This window comes from Coenobita brevimanus, chromosome 111 (genome assembly GCF_032717465.1).
Source record: "Coenobita brevimanus isolate Jiangsu-jjx chromosome 111, ASM3271746v2, whole genome shotgun sequence".
Classification (NCBI taxonomy): Eukaryota; Metazoa; Arthropoda; class Malacostraca; order Decapoda; family Coenobitidae; genus Coenobita; species Coenobita brevimanus.
Window position 1 is genome coordinate 10,818,069 of NC_137064.1, and position 17,705 is coordinate 10,835,773.

Below are 17,705 nucleotides of genomic sequence, written 5' to 3' on the forward strand. Positions count from 1 at the left end.
ACCTCTTCTCTCACTCTGTTTGCACGATCTTGCGTTGGTACATACACACACACACACACACACACACACACACACACACACACACACACACACACACACACACACACACACACACACAATCACCCACATTTGTAGTCCAACTTTCAGTCTTACCCATAGAATCCTTGAGCCAGCTGATCCATATTCTCTTATATTCTCCTTCCATCTGTTACTCACAACAATACACATTCCTTCTTTTGCCCTCTCATGAATCGAAAATATATAAAACTGACCTTGCTGACTTGTCTGAGCCTCGCCTCTCAGGAGAGGGCAACCGAATAGAAGCAAGAGAGGGGTATACCTAATTCTAGAGAGTATTACTTGACATAGTTAGAAGAAACCATGGTACTGACTTTGCAGTCCAATGTAACCTACTACAGAGTATCCAAGAAACACCTGTAGGTACATCAGAGAGGCTGATGCCTTGGTATATACCACTCTTTAAAGGCCAATATGCAAGACTTATCGGTGTCTGTGCCCCAACACATGACCCTGAGGACACCGTCAAATATTCGTTTTATGCCTCTGGATGCTACCGTTCGTTCAGTACCACTTAATGACAAACTTATCCTGCTTGGTGATTTTAATGCCAGTGTAGAAAAAGATAATCACCTCTGGCAAGGCACTGTAAGCTGCCATGGTGTTAGTACCATGAACAACAATGGCCTTAGACTGCCTTTTTTTTTTTTTTTTTTTTTTGCTCAGAACAGTCATCACCATTTTCCAACTTAATAACCACCAGACCACGAAATGCATCCACGATCTAGACACTGGCACCTAACTGACTAAATAATTTTAAGGCAACAAAATAAGAAGTTCTTATAACTCGAGCTATGAGAGATGCTGAATGGTCAACAGACCGTAACCTTATAGTCACCAAATTGCAACTAGTCATACGCCCACATATGTGCCACAGACCATCCACCAAGAAACTATACTGTGGTAGTTTTAAGGATGTGGCATCTTGTAACACCTTCTGCAGCACTATTACATACAAGCTCTCTCAATGCCCACCACTTTATCCAAACAACAGTGCAACAGACCTAGATGCTGACCGTATGAACATTAAGACTGCTCCAAAGCACAGCAGAAGAAACACTTGTCTTCTCCACTGACTGTCATAAAGACTGGTCTGATGAAAATGTTGAGGGCATACATGACCTTCTTGCAATGAATAATATAGCACATAACAACTGGCTGGCTCACCCTAGCTCCTTAAACCTAAAAGCTGAATTCCAGAATCTCAGGGGTGAAACCCAGAGAAACATGGAGAACAAAGGTGGACTTAGTTAGAAAAAGAGCTTCAAAGACTAACAAGTCCATCAAAACCATCTATGGACCAACTAAACAACATAAACCTTCTCTGATCAGCCGAAGGAGAGCTCCTGAAAGACAAGCAGGCAGTCCTAGAAAGATGGGCGCAATGCTTCATTACCTTATTCAAAGAAACCTGGTGGAACACAATATCCCTGATAACATCTCAACTGCTCCTCAAGTGACAGATGTCGATGTTACGCTTGCAGAAACTGTACGGGCCATCCGATCTCTAAAAAGGAACAAAAGCTCCAGCCCTGATGGCATATCATCCGAACTGATCAAAGAGGGTGGCCAGTTACTTCACTGACTCCACCAAAATCTCATTTTGACAATCTGGAACCAAGAACAAATTCCATGTGAATGTCTTACTTCTGATTTTGTAACCATCTACATGAAGAATGAGGACAACTCAGATTTTGAAAGCAGTAGAGTTATCTCCCTCCTTGTATATGCTAGCAAAGTACTAGGCAACATAATGTTATCTTGACTGACAAAACATTTGACTGAGTCAACACTTCCTGAGGTACCATTTGGATTTCGGAAAAAATGAAGTACCTGTGATAATTATGATCTTTGTTGTCCAACAGTTACAAGAGAAATGCCAAGAAGAGAACCATGACATGTATATTGCATTCATTGATCTTGCAAAAACATTTCACGCTGTCAACAGAGAACTTTTAATGAATACACTTTCAAATTTTGGAGTTCCAAATAAATTCCTACCATCCTAAAGAGCCTGCCTGACAACAGGAATGTTTGTGTGTCCATTGCTGGGAATAAATCTGAATCCTTAAATGTGGATGTGGGCGTAAATCAAGGATGTGTCCTGGCTCCTGTCGTTTTCAGCATCTCTCACTGCAGTCACCCTTCTAAGTCACCAGTAAATGAAACATGATGATGGAATAAAATTACAGTTCTGTCCAGATGGTAACTTATTTAATCTCAGACGTCTTCAAGCACAATCAGATGCTAAAACCGTTCATTTCCTAGAGCAGTGGTATGATGATGACTGTGCTGTCCTTGCACATACCCCAGAAGCCCTACAACAGTCTCACACCATCATTTCCAACATATACCGTGCAATGGAGCTCTGAATAAGTGTCAGTAAAACAGAAATAATATCTCTGAGAAACACTGCAAAGAGCCTCTTGCATTTCAGATAAATGACAAAAAGGTAAAACAGGTGGAGAATTTTACCTAACATGGAAGTGTGCTCACAGCTAAACATAACATTGATGCTGAAGTCCTTGCACGAATCAACCATGCCCCAGCTTCTTTTCGGCATCTTAGATCCAGTCTTTGAAAACACCAACTTGAGAACTGAGATGAAGTTATCAGCATATACAGCTATATGCCTCTCCACCTTCATATACAGTGCGAAACCTGGACTACTTACCCGCATCACATCCAACAGCTTGAGTCTTTTCAGATCCGATGCTTACAGCGCATCCTAGGACTCACATGGGAGGATAAAGTCCCTCGCTTAAAAATTCTCCAGCAGGCAAAGTTATCCAGTACAGAAACCATGCTAGCTAAAAAGCAGCTGAGATGGACAGGACATGTATATTTCATGCCCAAGCACTGCCTTCCCCACCAAGTTCTATGTGGCCATTTTCCAGCAGCACACCGCAACTCAAGGGTAGAAAGGAAGAGATATAAAGATCATGTAAGGACAGCTCTGGAAGAATGCAGCATCATACCAGAAGATCTTGAAATCAGTTCCTCTGACAGAAAACAATGGCGAGCCCTCTCCAACGAAGGAATCATTCATCTTGAAGAACCTCGGAACCTGGCCAGAGAAGAGTGTAGACAATGGAGGCACAACTGAAACAGAGTTCTCCCAGCAAACCTGGACTTCACATGTCGACTGAGTGGCAAAGTTTGCAGATGGAGAATCAGTCTGCAGAGTCACACATGCTGGCACCAAAGACAGAAACACACCATCTAGTGGGTATAGTAGCCATCGTCCTCTATAGGAGAAGGACAGTTGTAAGTAAAGTGTGTGTGTGTGTGTGTGTGTGTGTGTGTGTGTGTGTGTGTGTGTGTGTGTGTGTGTGTGTGTGTGTGTGTGTGTGTGTGTGTGCGCGCGCGTGTGTGTGTGTGTGTGCGCGTGTGTGTGTGTGTGTGTGTGTGTGTGTGTGTGTGTGTGTGTGTGTGTGTGTGTGTGTGTGTGTGTGTGTGTGTGTGTGTGTGTGTGTGTGTTGATAAAATAAGTCGGTTTTCATCCGATTTTAACCACCCTTGGTGGAAGAGTTGAATATCAACAAATGATGAAGCATATTCTTTTTCAGAACAAGGATCACAGGGATAGGTCAAAAAATATAAATCACAGAGCTAGGTCAAATAGCAAAATCAAATAGCCTAAGGTCACAAGGCATAATCAGTTCAAAACAGTTCTGATGTTATTTGAACCAAACTCAGTGGAAGGGTGAAGGGTCAGGCAAGAATGAACGTATTCAGATTTGAGTGCAATCATCCAAAGGCCAAGATCACAGGGCAAGATCAACTCTCAACCTATGTATCTGTGTATGAACAAAATGACTAGAACGGTTTTGAAATGGGTTGGACCAAACTTGATGGATGAACTGACGATCATTCAAGAGGCTGACCTGTTTCTGAGAACAACAGGTCAAAGGTTAAGGTCTCTTGGCAAGGTCAATTTAAACAATTTTAATGAGATAGACTAATTTTGTGGAAGAATCTATAATGATGATCAGATTTCTGTATGTTGGTTTCTTGGTTCGTACGTTTGTTACCTTAACACAGCAAAAACAGGGAATTGTAGCACAATATTCGTTAGAGCAAGGTACTGTTAAAATGCTCTAACTTGAAGAATCAATCAATTTCCAGTCCAATCGGGCCACCGGTTCCCGAGTTATGACCCATTTCTGGCCAAATTTAGTATTGGCTTTTAGTGGAGGGATGGGTTTTCCTTGGTGTGGCAGTGAAATTGCCAGGATGACAACAAAGAAGAGTTACGTGTTTGTTGTATTATCACGCTCGCCTCTCCTTCCTTCCTCCTTATACTCCTAAAATTGTATAGTATAATGGTATAGTGTAATCAATATTATAATTATCCAATTTCTGTGTTTATTATCTTACCACAGCAAAAGCGGCATACTGTAGCCCAATTTTTTTTTTGTTTTTTTGAGCAAGGTACCATTAAAATGCTCTACCTTGAAAGATAAAATAATTTTCAGTCCAATCGGCCTACTGGTTGCCGAGTTACGATTCGTTTCTGACTCAAGACAGGAAGTGACTTGATATCGAGTGGAAGGCTGATGATGGCGGCCTTTTAGCGAGTTCATGATAAAACCAGGATAAAATGATTCGATTTTGAGAACAGTCAGTCAAAAGTCGAGGTCACGGGGAAAGGTCAAAGGCGAGGTCACTGAACAAAGTCAACTCAAACAACTTTGACCTGATCTGAACCAAAATTGGCCGAAGGGTTAAGCATTAGACGAGATTGAAGTAATTTGATTATGAGAGTAGTTGGTCGCAGGTCAAGGTCACATGGCAAAGTCAACTCAGACAAGTTTGATCTAATCTGAACCAAAGTTGGTCGAAGGGTTAGGCGTTAGACAAGAATGGAGTATTTGATTTTAAGGGTAGTCTGGAGCAGCTCTAGGTCATATGGCAAAGTCAAATATACGGCCCTTGGACCAATTAGTGGGTGCAGGTGTGGCACTCCTTGAGTGCTCCTTCTTCTTCTTCTTTTAAAAGCACGTTTTGCTGTTGTAAGTCTCCCCCTTTCAGTTTTTTCCGCTTGTTCTCTGGATCGTGCCTTATCCCATTCTTGAATGGGAAATGAGGTTGGGATGATGATCATAATGGTGATGATGGTGTCTGTGTATGACTCATAATTGTTACTCTTCATATGATTATGTTTCTGTATTTCTTTGCAGCATTCTTAATCCTTTAAGTTTTGGATCTTTTTTCTTTAGTGAAAGGGAAAAACTGACTGACATAGGCTACACTTACTAATGAAAGAGTTGAAAGAAATGTTCATAGCTTAGAATGACTGCTGTATACTAATAATTGCAAAACTTGTTCTGCTCTGACCGAGAGACAGAAATCGAGCCTAATTTTGAAGTATGAATTGTTCACTTTTTATTTCATTATTAACCCGCCTCGTCCTGACCGATGTTCAACCACTGACTCCCCCTAATCCCGACCAATTTTGGAAAAAAAAAAAATTTTGTTCAAACCTCCGCTTTTGGTGAGAAACATCGAAAATTCATACAGAAATCGCTCACCTGAGGTTTAGAATACTTGATAGAGGTAGCAGTACCCCTTACCTTAATGGGTTTTCTATCAGGCTCGCTTCAAAGAAGACGAGTTCTATGGGAGGGTAACGATTCCACACCACTCATAAACAGTATTTATTTATTTACTTGGTACGAAAATATATGTAGTATAAGAGTATATTGGCTTTCACACAGTAATATAGGCAATATAGGCATTGTTTCACTCACCAAACACATCAACATACCTGACCTTTTTTGGCGACATTACCTGATCATCATTACTGATAGAGTCTTCCTCTAATGCTACATAAATACATTGTCATCGATTGGGGAATCACTCTGGCCCTGAATTTCGTACTGTGGCACGACATGTCTTTACTAGCCAAGTCACTGGTAACAAGTGAATTGCCGAGACAATGGCATGCGGGGTAAGGCATTGACCCTGCCTGGCATCTTGTAGAGGAAGGTGTCCCGTGTATACGTACCAAAAATCACCCGCGAAAATTGAAAATTGTGCACATTAGGGACCTTGCAATTGATGCGCGTTTATATACGTTAATGGGACCGACAGTGACAAAAAGTCTATCTATCTATCTATCTATTTGCCAGATGCCTCAATCCCGCACGGGTTGGCCACAAACAAATCGCCTCCACGTCGCCCTGTCCACCGCCATTTCACTACCTTGCTCCCAACTCACACACCCCTCTCTCATATACCTCTCCACTCCTTCCCTCCATCTCATCCTTGACCTCCCCCTCCCTCTCCCCCTCTCCACCTCACTCACATACACTCTCCTCATCAGTTTGTCACCCTCCATCCTCTCCACATGGCCAAACCACCTCAGTATGTTCCTCCTAATGCTTCCTATCACATCCACATCCACACCACAAAGCTCCTTTATATACTCATTTGTCAGCCTGCCTCTCCAAGTGACTCCACAGGCTCCTCTTTAATACCGGTATCTCATTTCCACTGCTCTCACTCTTGACTTGTGTCCTTCCAACAACATCCAAGCTTCACTTCCATACGTTAGAGTTGGTATAACAATACTGTCATGTAGTAACTTCTTCACTCCCATGCTCACTTCCCTGTTTCTTATCACTGCTTTCAAGGAACCAACAACCCTTCTTCCTTGTTGTACTCTTTCAAGCACTTCACCCTCCCAACTTCCATCCTTACTCATCACACTACCCTAGTACTTAAATGTACTCACATTTTCCATTTCCTCACCATCCAACCTCACTGTACATCCACTGACTTCAACTCTCTCAAAGACAATCACTTTACTCTTCCCTGCATTCACCTTTAGATTCCGTTTCTTACACACTCTCCCAGACTCATCCACGAAGCCTTGCTGCTCCCCTTTGTCTTCACTCAACAACACAGTATCATCTGCAAACAACAGTACAGGGAGTTTCCAAACACTATCCTCTCTCACCAGGACCACTCCAACATCCACTGCCCTACCTTGTACCTCTTTTATTACCCCCATTCATGTACAGATTGAACAACCATGGAGACATGACACATCCCTGTTTCAACCCAACTTCAAAGAGAAAAATTCACTCAGTTCACCATCCACACACACTGCACCCTTAGCACCATCATACATACTCTTCACAGCATTCAACAACTTCCCATCTACTCCATATATTCTTAATACTTTCCACAATCCTTGTCTATCCACCCTGTCATATGCTTTCTCCAAATCCATGGAAGCCGCATACAACTTCTTCCCCTTCTCTAGAAACTTTTCCAGTAAAGATCTAAGAATGAATATCTGATCTACACAACCTCTCCCCTTCCTAAAGCCTCCCTGTTCTTCTCCAACTAATTCCTCTGATATTTCCCTAACTCTTTCAATAAGTATCCTACCATATACTTTTCCTATTACACTACGAAGACAAATGCCTCTATGATTACCACACACTTCTTTTTCCCCTTTCCCTTTGTACACGAGAATAATTATACCTGACTTCCAATCCTCCGGGACTCTACCTTCCTCCCGGGCCAATCTGCACATCTTCCACATCCATTCTACTACTATCTCTCCCCCATGCTTCAGCTTTTCACCACACACTCCATCAATTCCTGGGGCTTTCCCCAGTTTGACTTTCTTCATTGCTTCCACAACTTCTATCCTACTGGTTTCTTCCTGTCTTGTCACCTCCCTCCTGCTCCCAGCCATTCCCCAGCCACTTATACTCGCATTCCTTACATCCTCTATGTTTAATAATTCCTTAAAGTGTTCTCTCCATCTGCTCACTTTTTCTCCCTTCTCCACTAGTAAACTACCATTTTCATCTTTCACTCCCCTGCTAACTTCACTGCCACCCTGCCTTACTCTCTTCACCATTTTCCAGAATATTTTCTTACAGTCCCTCCACTTTACAATCAAATTCCATCCAAATTCCTCATCCATTCTCTTCTTACTCTATCTTACTAATCTTTTCACCTCTCTCATCCATTCTACATATAACTCTCTCTTCCGCCTCTCAACTTCTTCCACGCCCCTATTTCTCATCCATTCATTGTATGCTTTCTTCTTTTGTGCCACAGCCTGTCTCAACTCGTCATTCCACCACGCTGTTCCTTGCACCCCTTTCGTCTTCTCTTCTCCCCACACAGCACATCACGTGCTGCACATATTTCTTCTGTGATTATCCTGCATACACCTTCCATGTCCCTCATCTGCTCCAATTCATATTTACCCAATTGTTCTGCTACTTCTCTCTTATATTCTGCCATTTTCTAATCCTCTTGTAACCTTTCCACTCTCCTTGCAACTACTCCTTCTTCCCGTCCTTCCCTTCTTCTATTTCTCCATATTGCTTGATTCTTGATACTGGCCACCATCAAGTAGTGGTCAGAAAGTCCACTCCCCCAACCTCTATAAACTCTTGCATCCTTTACACATCTTCGCATCCTTTCATCCACACACACATAATCAATCATTGCCTTCCTTTCATTCAGTTCACCACCCACTCTTCTCATCACTCGCCTTGTATACCTGTGGATCATTTTGTGCCTGAAGAGGATATTGGCTATCACCAACCCCCTCCCGGCACAAGTGTCCACTAACGCACTGCCATTCTCATCTATCTCAGCAGGCACACCCCACTCACCAACTATTCCATCCACCTTCACATTCCCTACTTTACCATTCATATCACCGATCAAAAACACTCTCTCATTCCTTCCAAACCTTTCCATGCACACTTCTGCATTTGTCCAGAACTCTTCTCTCACTCTGCTTGCACGATCTTGCATTGGCGCATACACGCACACAATCACCCACATTTGTATTCCAACTTTCAATCTTACCCACACAATCCTTGAGCCAACTGATCCATACTCTCTTATGTTCTTCTTCCATCTTTTACTCACAACAATACACACTCCTTCTTTTGCCCTCTCATTCTCACCTACTCCTGCACATATACCCCATCCATACTCCCATTCTCTCACACTCCGCCATTTAGTTTCAGTTATTCCACATACATCCACTTTTGCACCCTCAAGCACCTGGACAGTCTCTCTCTCTTTCACCTCATCATTCGCACCCCTTACATTCCATGTTGCAATCCGTACCATATCTATTGTCCAGTCCTTGGTCGTCATCTTTTGGTCAGTCCTTGTCCGAGGCTTCTTGTTCGTTTATTTAGTTAGCTGTCTTCCGGGGAGTGGCACTAACCCTTCGCCAAGCTTTTTTGTCGCCTCGTATGACAAACATGGATACTGGGGGAAAATTCTTGAAAACCCCCCTCCCCCCAGGGGGTAGTATATATATGTCAACGGGACGTGGCAGGTTAATGTATTCTTTCCTCAAGCCACATTCTTTCCCCACAGGCAACGGGTACATCACGACGGACACCCTGAAGGAGATCCTGCGAGAGCTGGACAACAGGTTGACTGAGGAGGACCTGGATGGCATCATCGAGGAGGTGGACGAGGACGGATCCGGCACCCTTGACTTTGACGGTTAGTGTTAACTTCTGGTGACAGGTTACCAGGGCAATAATTTAATATAGATTAATTCTTTCATTCCAGTGCATCTGTACAAAAATATAAACATCCATGACATATAAACACATACATAAACAGATAAATAAATACATACATACATGCATTTATACACACACACACACACACACACACACACACACACACACATCCATCTCTCTCTCTCTCTCTCTCTCTCTCTCTCTCTCTCTCTATATATATATATATATATATATATATATATATATATATATATATATATATATATATATATGCACCTATGGTGCATACTTCTATGCCAAGGTTTTCTATGACACGGCAAGGTGCCAGAACCCCACCAAAAAAAAGAACCACATGCATAAACTACCCATGGCGTGGGAGCGGCAAGGTTTGAAATGTGCGAGCAAATTCCCTTGGTGGCTGGAGAGCAAACCTCAGCCCTCGCCTGCCTTTCAAGCCCCACCCAGTGTGTAGCCAGACCACTTGTTACCAAATCACCCTCCCGTTTTTTGTGCCTATTAAGTATTGTGCCACAAAAATGGTGGACAGGATCCCCGTGAAATCTGCCTCCCCTAGGAGCACTTCGATTAAGATACTACCATTCAGGTTCGACCAGAAGTTGGATGTTATTAAACGGATCGAGAAAGGAGAAAAGAAGGCTAGTTTCACCAGGTCCTATAAAGTCAACGAATCCAGCATTCGTCCCATTTATAAGAACAAGGATAAAATTCTGAAATGTGTTAAGGCTTACGGGACTGGGAGCATTGATGGACGTCTTAGGTGCATTGAAGAAGCTCTTCTGTGGGCAGAGAGGTGCCTGCACATGTTTGTACTGTGGCAGAAGAAGAAGAACGTACCCGTCGACGGACTTTTGCTTAGAGATAAGGCCAGGAAATTTCATAGTGTCGCCTGTCGCCGCCTTGGCCTGAACCCTTCCAAGTCATTCCAAGCCAGCCCAGGATGGTGTCAGTATTTTCTGAAGAGGAAGAACCTGAAGAACGTTCACCTCTGGTGAACGTGCCTCTGCAGACACCACCGCCACCGCCAATTTCCCTGCTCTCCTTCAAGAAGAGTTCACAGAGGAAGGTTACAGCAGTCTGACAGTCCTTAATAAGGATGATACTGGGATGCAGTGGAAATGTCTGCCGTCTACTACCTACATCTCGAAGCAGCAGCAGCAGGTGAGGGGAAGGAAGGCAGACAAATCTCGGTACACCGTTACTTTGTGCACCAATGCTGCCGGTAATTTTAAAATGAAGCCCTTCATCATTCACAAAGCTAAAAAGCCCCAGGCCTTCAGAAGCCTTTGTGATATGGTGGAGTCTGGTGTTTACTGAGGGCAGCAGGCGAAGGCATGGGCAATTTTGAACCTGGTGGTCAAGTTGTTTTATTTGCTTGTCAAGGACACAGAGCAGCACTGTAAGAAGCACAGTGTCTCTTTCAAAGTGCTTCTCTTGATGGACAATGCCCCATGCCACCTCCAGCACCTGGCATCCCACCACCCACAAGTGAAGGTCGTCTTCTTTACACCCAACACCACCTCTCTACTGCAGCCCGTGGACCAGGAAATTATCGCCAACTTCAAGCTCATGTACAGCCAGTACATGTACCACAAGTTCCTGCGTGCAGTTACCAGCGATGCACCTGAGGTTCAGGAGCTGCAGGAGACTAGGGGTCTGCTCCTACACCTGGCAGCAATACCGAAGAAGATGCAGGAAGTGATGATGAGAGCGATGCTTTTCAGCCAGACCCCACCACACCAAAGGATGTGCAAAGTGTTGCAGAGTTCTGGCACCGGTATCCTATTAAGGACTCCATCGACAGTCTGCTTAGGGCTTGGGACAAGCTAAGCCAGGCCACCATCATCCACACTTGGCACCTTCTGCCTAACCTCCCTGCCTCGACACTTGTTGCACCTGGCGGGCCACAGGACGTGGCGCAACAACTGCAGGAGGTTGTGGACGTTGCCCATCAAGTTCCTGGCTGTTCTGAGGTAACAGCAGACTACATGATGGACGTGGCTGTGGCACCGGCTCTTTTGAAGTTGTGGTGGATGAAGTCATCGAGGAAGATGCTCCAGTGGACAGTAAGAGTGACAGACAGGCTGACAGTGAGACTGGCAGTGAGGCAGGAACCAACAATGAAAAAAGTGAATGATTTGTTAGTGGCAGTGGACATGCTCAAGGAACGAGTCCAAGGAATGGGATAGAGATGTGGGGAAGTGTTGTAATTTCGTTACCTTAACTGAAAACGCAGCAGCACCCTACAAGGACCTCCATGACAGGAGATTCAATGAGCTCTGACAGGAGGTGATCACACGCTACTTTTTCCGAGTCTCACAACCACTGCCACCAGCAGAGTCTGAGCCACAGGCTGGTCCATCCCATGCATACGATGATTACAACTTCTCAGTGATGTCAGAGGCAGACTTCGAGGGGCTCCTTCAGGAGGCTGAAATGGAGGGAGACAGCCTTACACAGCAGCAGCATGAGGCACGACCAGGCTTGCCTCAAGCTGGCGGGCAGTAGCCTGGCTCTTGCCTTAGAACTCCCAGTCCTACTCCTTCCACTTAAGCAGTATTGTCATTAGAGTCAGGTATGTTCAGTATTATATGCACTTAAAGCCCTTTATTATTCATTGTTTAGTGATTAATTTGTGTGTAATAGATGCATTGACTGATTGCTTGATTGTGTGCATGTGTAAAGTGGGGAAGAATAGGGAAAACTGGGGTGAAAAGGGGGACTTTGGGCAAACGTCCAGAACCAAATTTCATTTTTCCCATGGGTTTAGTTACTTGTATGGCGCAGTTTTCTATGGCACGGGCTTGGTCCAGAACCAATTAGCCACGCCTTAGGCGATTTGACTGTATAAATATATATATAAATATATATATATATATATATATATATATATATATATATATATATATATATATATATATATATATATATATGTATATATATATATATATATATATATATATATATATATATATATATATATATATATATATATATATATATATATATATATATATATATATATATATATGTATATATATATATATATATATATATATATATTTATATATATATATATATATATATATATATATATATATATATATATATATATATATATATATATATATATATATACAGAGAGAGAGAGAGAGAGAGAGAGAGAGAGAGAGAGAGAGCCTCTGTGGTACAGTGGTAAAGTGTGTGTTTTTGGACATGGAAGAACGAGGGTTTGCGCCCCGCCAGGGTATTAAACTTTGGGAGCGTTCTTCCGGCAACGAACTGCTTTGGCGGACATAAGGGCTGTTGTGGTTGAACCAGTGTCGCATACTATAAAGTATGGTTGTAACCACTCGGTTCGCGTGGCCTAATTATACTTGGTTCATAGTCTACACACACATCCAAAGCCACTACAGTTACACTTACAAGCACGTCCTACCCTATACATACAATCTCTACCAGTCAACCTAAGCCACTTGGTAGAGATACATAGGCTAAATCATCTCCACTTCGGTCGGGTTAGGCCGGTCCTGCAGTAGACACTCAAACGGCTGATGATATATCTATCTATCTATCTATATCTATCTATATCTATCTATCTATATCTATCTATCTGTCTATATTTATATACACACACACACACATCTTAGGACGAATTAATGTTTTTTTTTTTCTTTTTGTTCCCGACTCTGGGCATAGGCTTCACAGCCTGCTATCAAGGCCCAGCAGTCCTCCTACATACCATTCACCTCTACCTGTCACCACTTCGGGGCTAACACCCACCGTCCATATTGGATTCATGCTAGGGCGTTTCATACAGGACTGGTGTATTGGTATTAGCGGGGGTATTTTTACATGTCTGCGGGACTTCTGGTAGATCAGTAAAGCTTGATTTAATGAAATTCAAATCCTTAAACTGTTCCCTGCCCCAGCCGGGATTCGAACCTGGGTCCGTTAGGACTGCAGGCCATCTCTCTACCGATTGAGCCACCGCCTGCACTGCACTGAACAGGTTTATAATGGCGAAATCTACTTTGTCCAGTTCTAAGTCTACCCTGAGGTCAACAGAATCATCTAGAGATGCCAAGAGCAAGATAAGATATACGTATGCCAGCCAAAGGGATCAGTGGTCGTATTATCCATTCAGTACGATGACGTCATTTCTTTTTCATTCATGCTACTACTAGATGATTCTATTCAGCTTGGGGAGGATATAAAGTGATGAATATTTAAGGGAAATGACTTATAACCTCTAAACAACGAATGGTCTCTCTCTTCATGATCATCATCATCCGGACCTCCCTTCCAACCCAAGGGCAGGGTGTGGAGTAGCAACGTCCAGACGGACTAACTTTGCCCAGTCCAATGGGCCACGCATCCATTCACTCACCATTCAAGCCCCCAGAATCCTGGCTCTATCTGATACGCTAAAAACCACGTTCTGTAGCTTCACACAAACGTACCCGATAAAGTGAATCCGGACGCTGTTAAGCTAAAAAGAGGTGCCAAATCCCTGATCATGCACTTCTCTTCACAATATTCATCCAACCAGCGAGATCTCTTGTCAGTCCCCTTGCCTCACCGACTTCCAAGCTTCTCTTTCTCACACACTAATCCACCATATCCCTCCACCTTCTCCTTGGCATACCTCGCCTCCTCCCTCCTTCAAATTCGCTAATATACCATTTCCACCACTCTATTGTTATCCATTCTCTCCACATGACTATACCATTTCAGTACACTCTCTTCGATTCTGGTGTCCACGGACTTCCTCACTCCACATCCTTCACGAATCACATTATTTCGTATCCTATCCACTCTATGTACTCCACATACATTCCTCAGCAGTCTCATCTCCATTGCTCTCACTTTTGACTTTTCTTTTTCATGCCACACCATAGTCTCACATCTTTATATTAAAGTTGACTCTAACACTCCTTCACGTAAGTCTCGCGCAGCTGCAACACTCAAGCCTCTGTTTCTTATCAAGGCCTTCAATGCACCAGCTACTTTCCATCCTTGTGTCTCTCTGCTTTCCACTTCTTTTCCACATATTCCTCTCTTTTCTATCACTGTACCCATGTATTTGAACTCTCTCATCAGTTCCAGTCCCTCTCTCCGTTCACTGTAACATCACACTGGGAGTCATCTTCTCTCTCAAGAACCATCACTTTACTCTTTTCTACATTTATTCTCAAGGCACAACGCTCACAGACATCAGCAAAACTTTGCACCAGTCTACCAAGTTCTTGTCCGGTATTTACAAGTAGTACTGCATCATCAGCATACAACAAATTTGAGATATTCCATCCATCACCATTCATTACCAATGCCATCCCCCTCTCCATTACTCGTGGTTTTACTTCTCTCATCACTCCACCCATTTATATATATATATATATATATATATATATATATATATATATATATATATATATATATATATTGAACAACCATGGGGACTTCACACAACCTTGTCGTACGCCCACACCGATCATGAACCATTAAGTTAGATGCCCATCTACCTTTACACATGCCTCACTACCATCATAAAAACTCTTGAGGGCACCTAGCAGCTTACCATCTTCACCATACATGCGCAAAACCTTCCACAATCTTTCTCTGTCTATTTTGTCGTTTGCTTTTCCTGATCCATGAATGCCATAAACACTTTACAGTCCTTCTCACAAGCCTTCTCCACTATCTGTCTTACTGTACATATTTGATCCACACATCCTCTGCCACTCCTAAAGCCACACTGTTCATCACTCACTAGGACTTCTGATATCTCTCTCTTACTTTATAATAATTCTTCCAAATACCTTCCCTACCACACTCAATAAACCTATGCCACGACATACCCAATGTCGATTATTAAAATTTTATGCTGGCACGTAGAATAAAAAAAAAAAAAAAAAAAAAAAAAAACTCATACAAAAAGTTTAAACATAAGACGAGAAGGGAAGGGAAATCCCCACACTTATAAGCTCATTTTTGCTCACATGTTCTGTATTCCAGGTTACATGACGCAGTTAACAACAAAATTAAGAATAAACTCTCTGTCTCCGTCTTTGTCTCTGTCTCTCTGTCTGTCTGTCTGTCTGTGTGTCTGTCTCTCTCTCTCTCTCTCTCTCTCCTCGTCATGTGTTCAGAAAAGGTCGTCAAAAACTAAAGACATGATTCTCCCTTCTCAGTTTCGATTTTAATATCGCCGTTATTGGTTTCTTGAATTCAGAGCAGGGAATATACATGAAAGCTGGGTGTCTGTCCTAACAACGTGGGTACAGTTTATCAGTGCAATTAGTTATACAAATTGTAAATGCTTATCACTCCCAGCTGATGCAATTTATCTCACTCATGGAATCTTTATCACACTTCTTTTTGGGCCTTTCATTCGATGTCTATAAATGGTATACTTGTATCTTTGCAATATCTAATATACAGCAAGTAGCTCACATATTGACAATATAAATACGACTAGAGACAATAGAACTTAGGTAGCATCTGTGGAGTTCGTCAAACAGCCTGTACTACTGTAATTATCTTTTTCTCCACATATAAACAGCTTTTTCAGTAACCATGAGAAGCATGAAGCTATGAAGTGTAAAAAACTCAAGAAACAGACAACCACAAGCCGCAGTACCTGAGTTGTGATGTCACAGTCATTGTGCTGTTATTATTACTCATAAGTAATGATAGGTGGTAACACACTACTTATTAACTGGACAATTTTACAAGGTAACCACATTTATTGCAGGTAAATATCTTGAAACTTATATTAGGTAGGTGACCCAGTCTGAGGCGTAGGATGGTCACCTGCCCATAAGTTAATATTGTAGACTACAGTAACCTAGCCTGGGATTTTCCAGCTTCACAAAAGGTAATATGAAGTTGGCTTTTCTGCGATCCACTGCATCATTCAAGAAATTCCGGAAATAAGATTTAATTGCAACATCGTATTTATGTTAACGTGCACTAATTTCGCATTTCCATTGCAGAGTTCATGGAGATGATGAGCGGCTAGGAGCACCGCCTCTCCCAGTCTTGTCTTTTAGGAGATGCTTCTCAAGCGTAAATCATTTTCTTTTAACAATAACCTATGTTATGTTGCTTCTCCCTTAGTCTTACCTTTTCGATTTCATCAACAGTAAATACTGCTAATAGTATTTCCTCATATAAATATAATTAGTTCTTACAACCAGTTTTCATCAGAAGAAATTGAATTTATTACTCACGCACGAAAATGTATGAAGCTTTACTGATATAAATATTTGATATATAATGCGCCATTGCTTTCTACGAATATTATGAAGGCAAAACAGAATCATAAACAGAAAGTTTGATGGCTTCAGAAATGGTGTAGTTTAATGAAAGTATTCACCAGTGTGAATATAACGAGTTGGAAAGGTTGTAGTAGATGTGGAAAAAAGGGTAGGGAAAAGAAAGTGGTGTGGTAGTTGAATTATGTGGTTTAAAGACAATAAAAATTATGAATGAATATCACTGATGAAACTGGTGCAAAAGAACTCGGGCCTTAGGTCTCTGTCATCCTAAAGTCTCCAGCTACACCACAGTTACTGTTCCCTGAATACACATTTTGAATTTAAGAAACTTAGAAATAAGGCCAATAAAATGAGTATGAATTACACCTTGCTCTTTTCGTTCACTTCCTTTAAAATAAGAAACCATTTCATGTACTATTTCGAGAACATTTGTCCAAAGCAAATTTCAATATGCACTTCTTACCATACACTCTAACATAAGTCCCCACGCCTGTACCCAAGCATGAAGCACTAAATGGAGGTCTGTCACTTTTGTGACAAAATAAATAAATAAATAAATAATGATGTACAACCATGTGGATTAGCTACTTCAGGAGCCATAGACTACGGCAAGACGGTTTGGACTTCACCCCTTCTACACTTTCTCCCAATCATGTTCAAGTGCAAGCCGACCACTACATTACATGCATAACATACATTGCGTAGTCTCTCAAATGCTTCTCTATCTGTTTTGCGCAATATTTTCTCAACTGATTCACCTACAACATCGAAGTTACTCTATTTCTGTCATCAAATT

The 17,705-nt window shown here is 42.1% G+C and overlaps 1 protein-coding gene across 1 annotated transcript in view; it reads left to right on the forward strand.

Annotated features, from left to right (window-relative positions):
- Positions 1 to 16,650, forward strand: part of LOC145417815 (troponin C) — a 112,835-nt gene extending 96,185 nt beyond the window's left edge. Inside the window, exons 5-6 of the mRNA XM_080286437.1 lie at positions 9,454 to 9,585; positions 16,625 to 16,650. Coding sequence (XP_080142563.1) covers positions 9,454 to 9,585; positions 16,625 to 16,650 — 158 coding nt within the window. The remainder of the gene's footprint in view (positions 1 to 9,453; positions 9,586 to 16,624) is intronic.
- Positions 16,651 to 17,705: the final 1,055 nt, after the last annotated feature.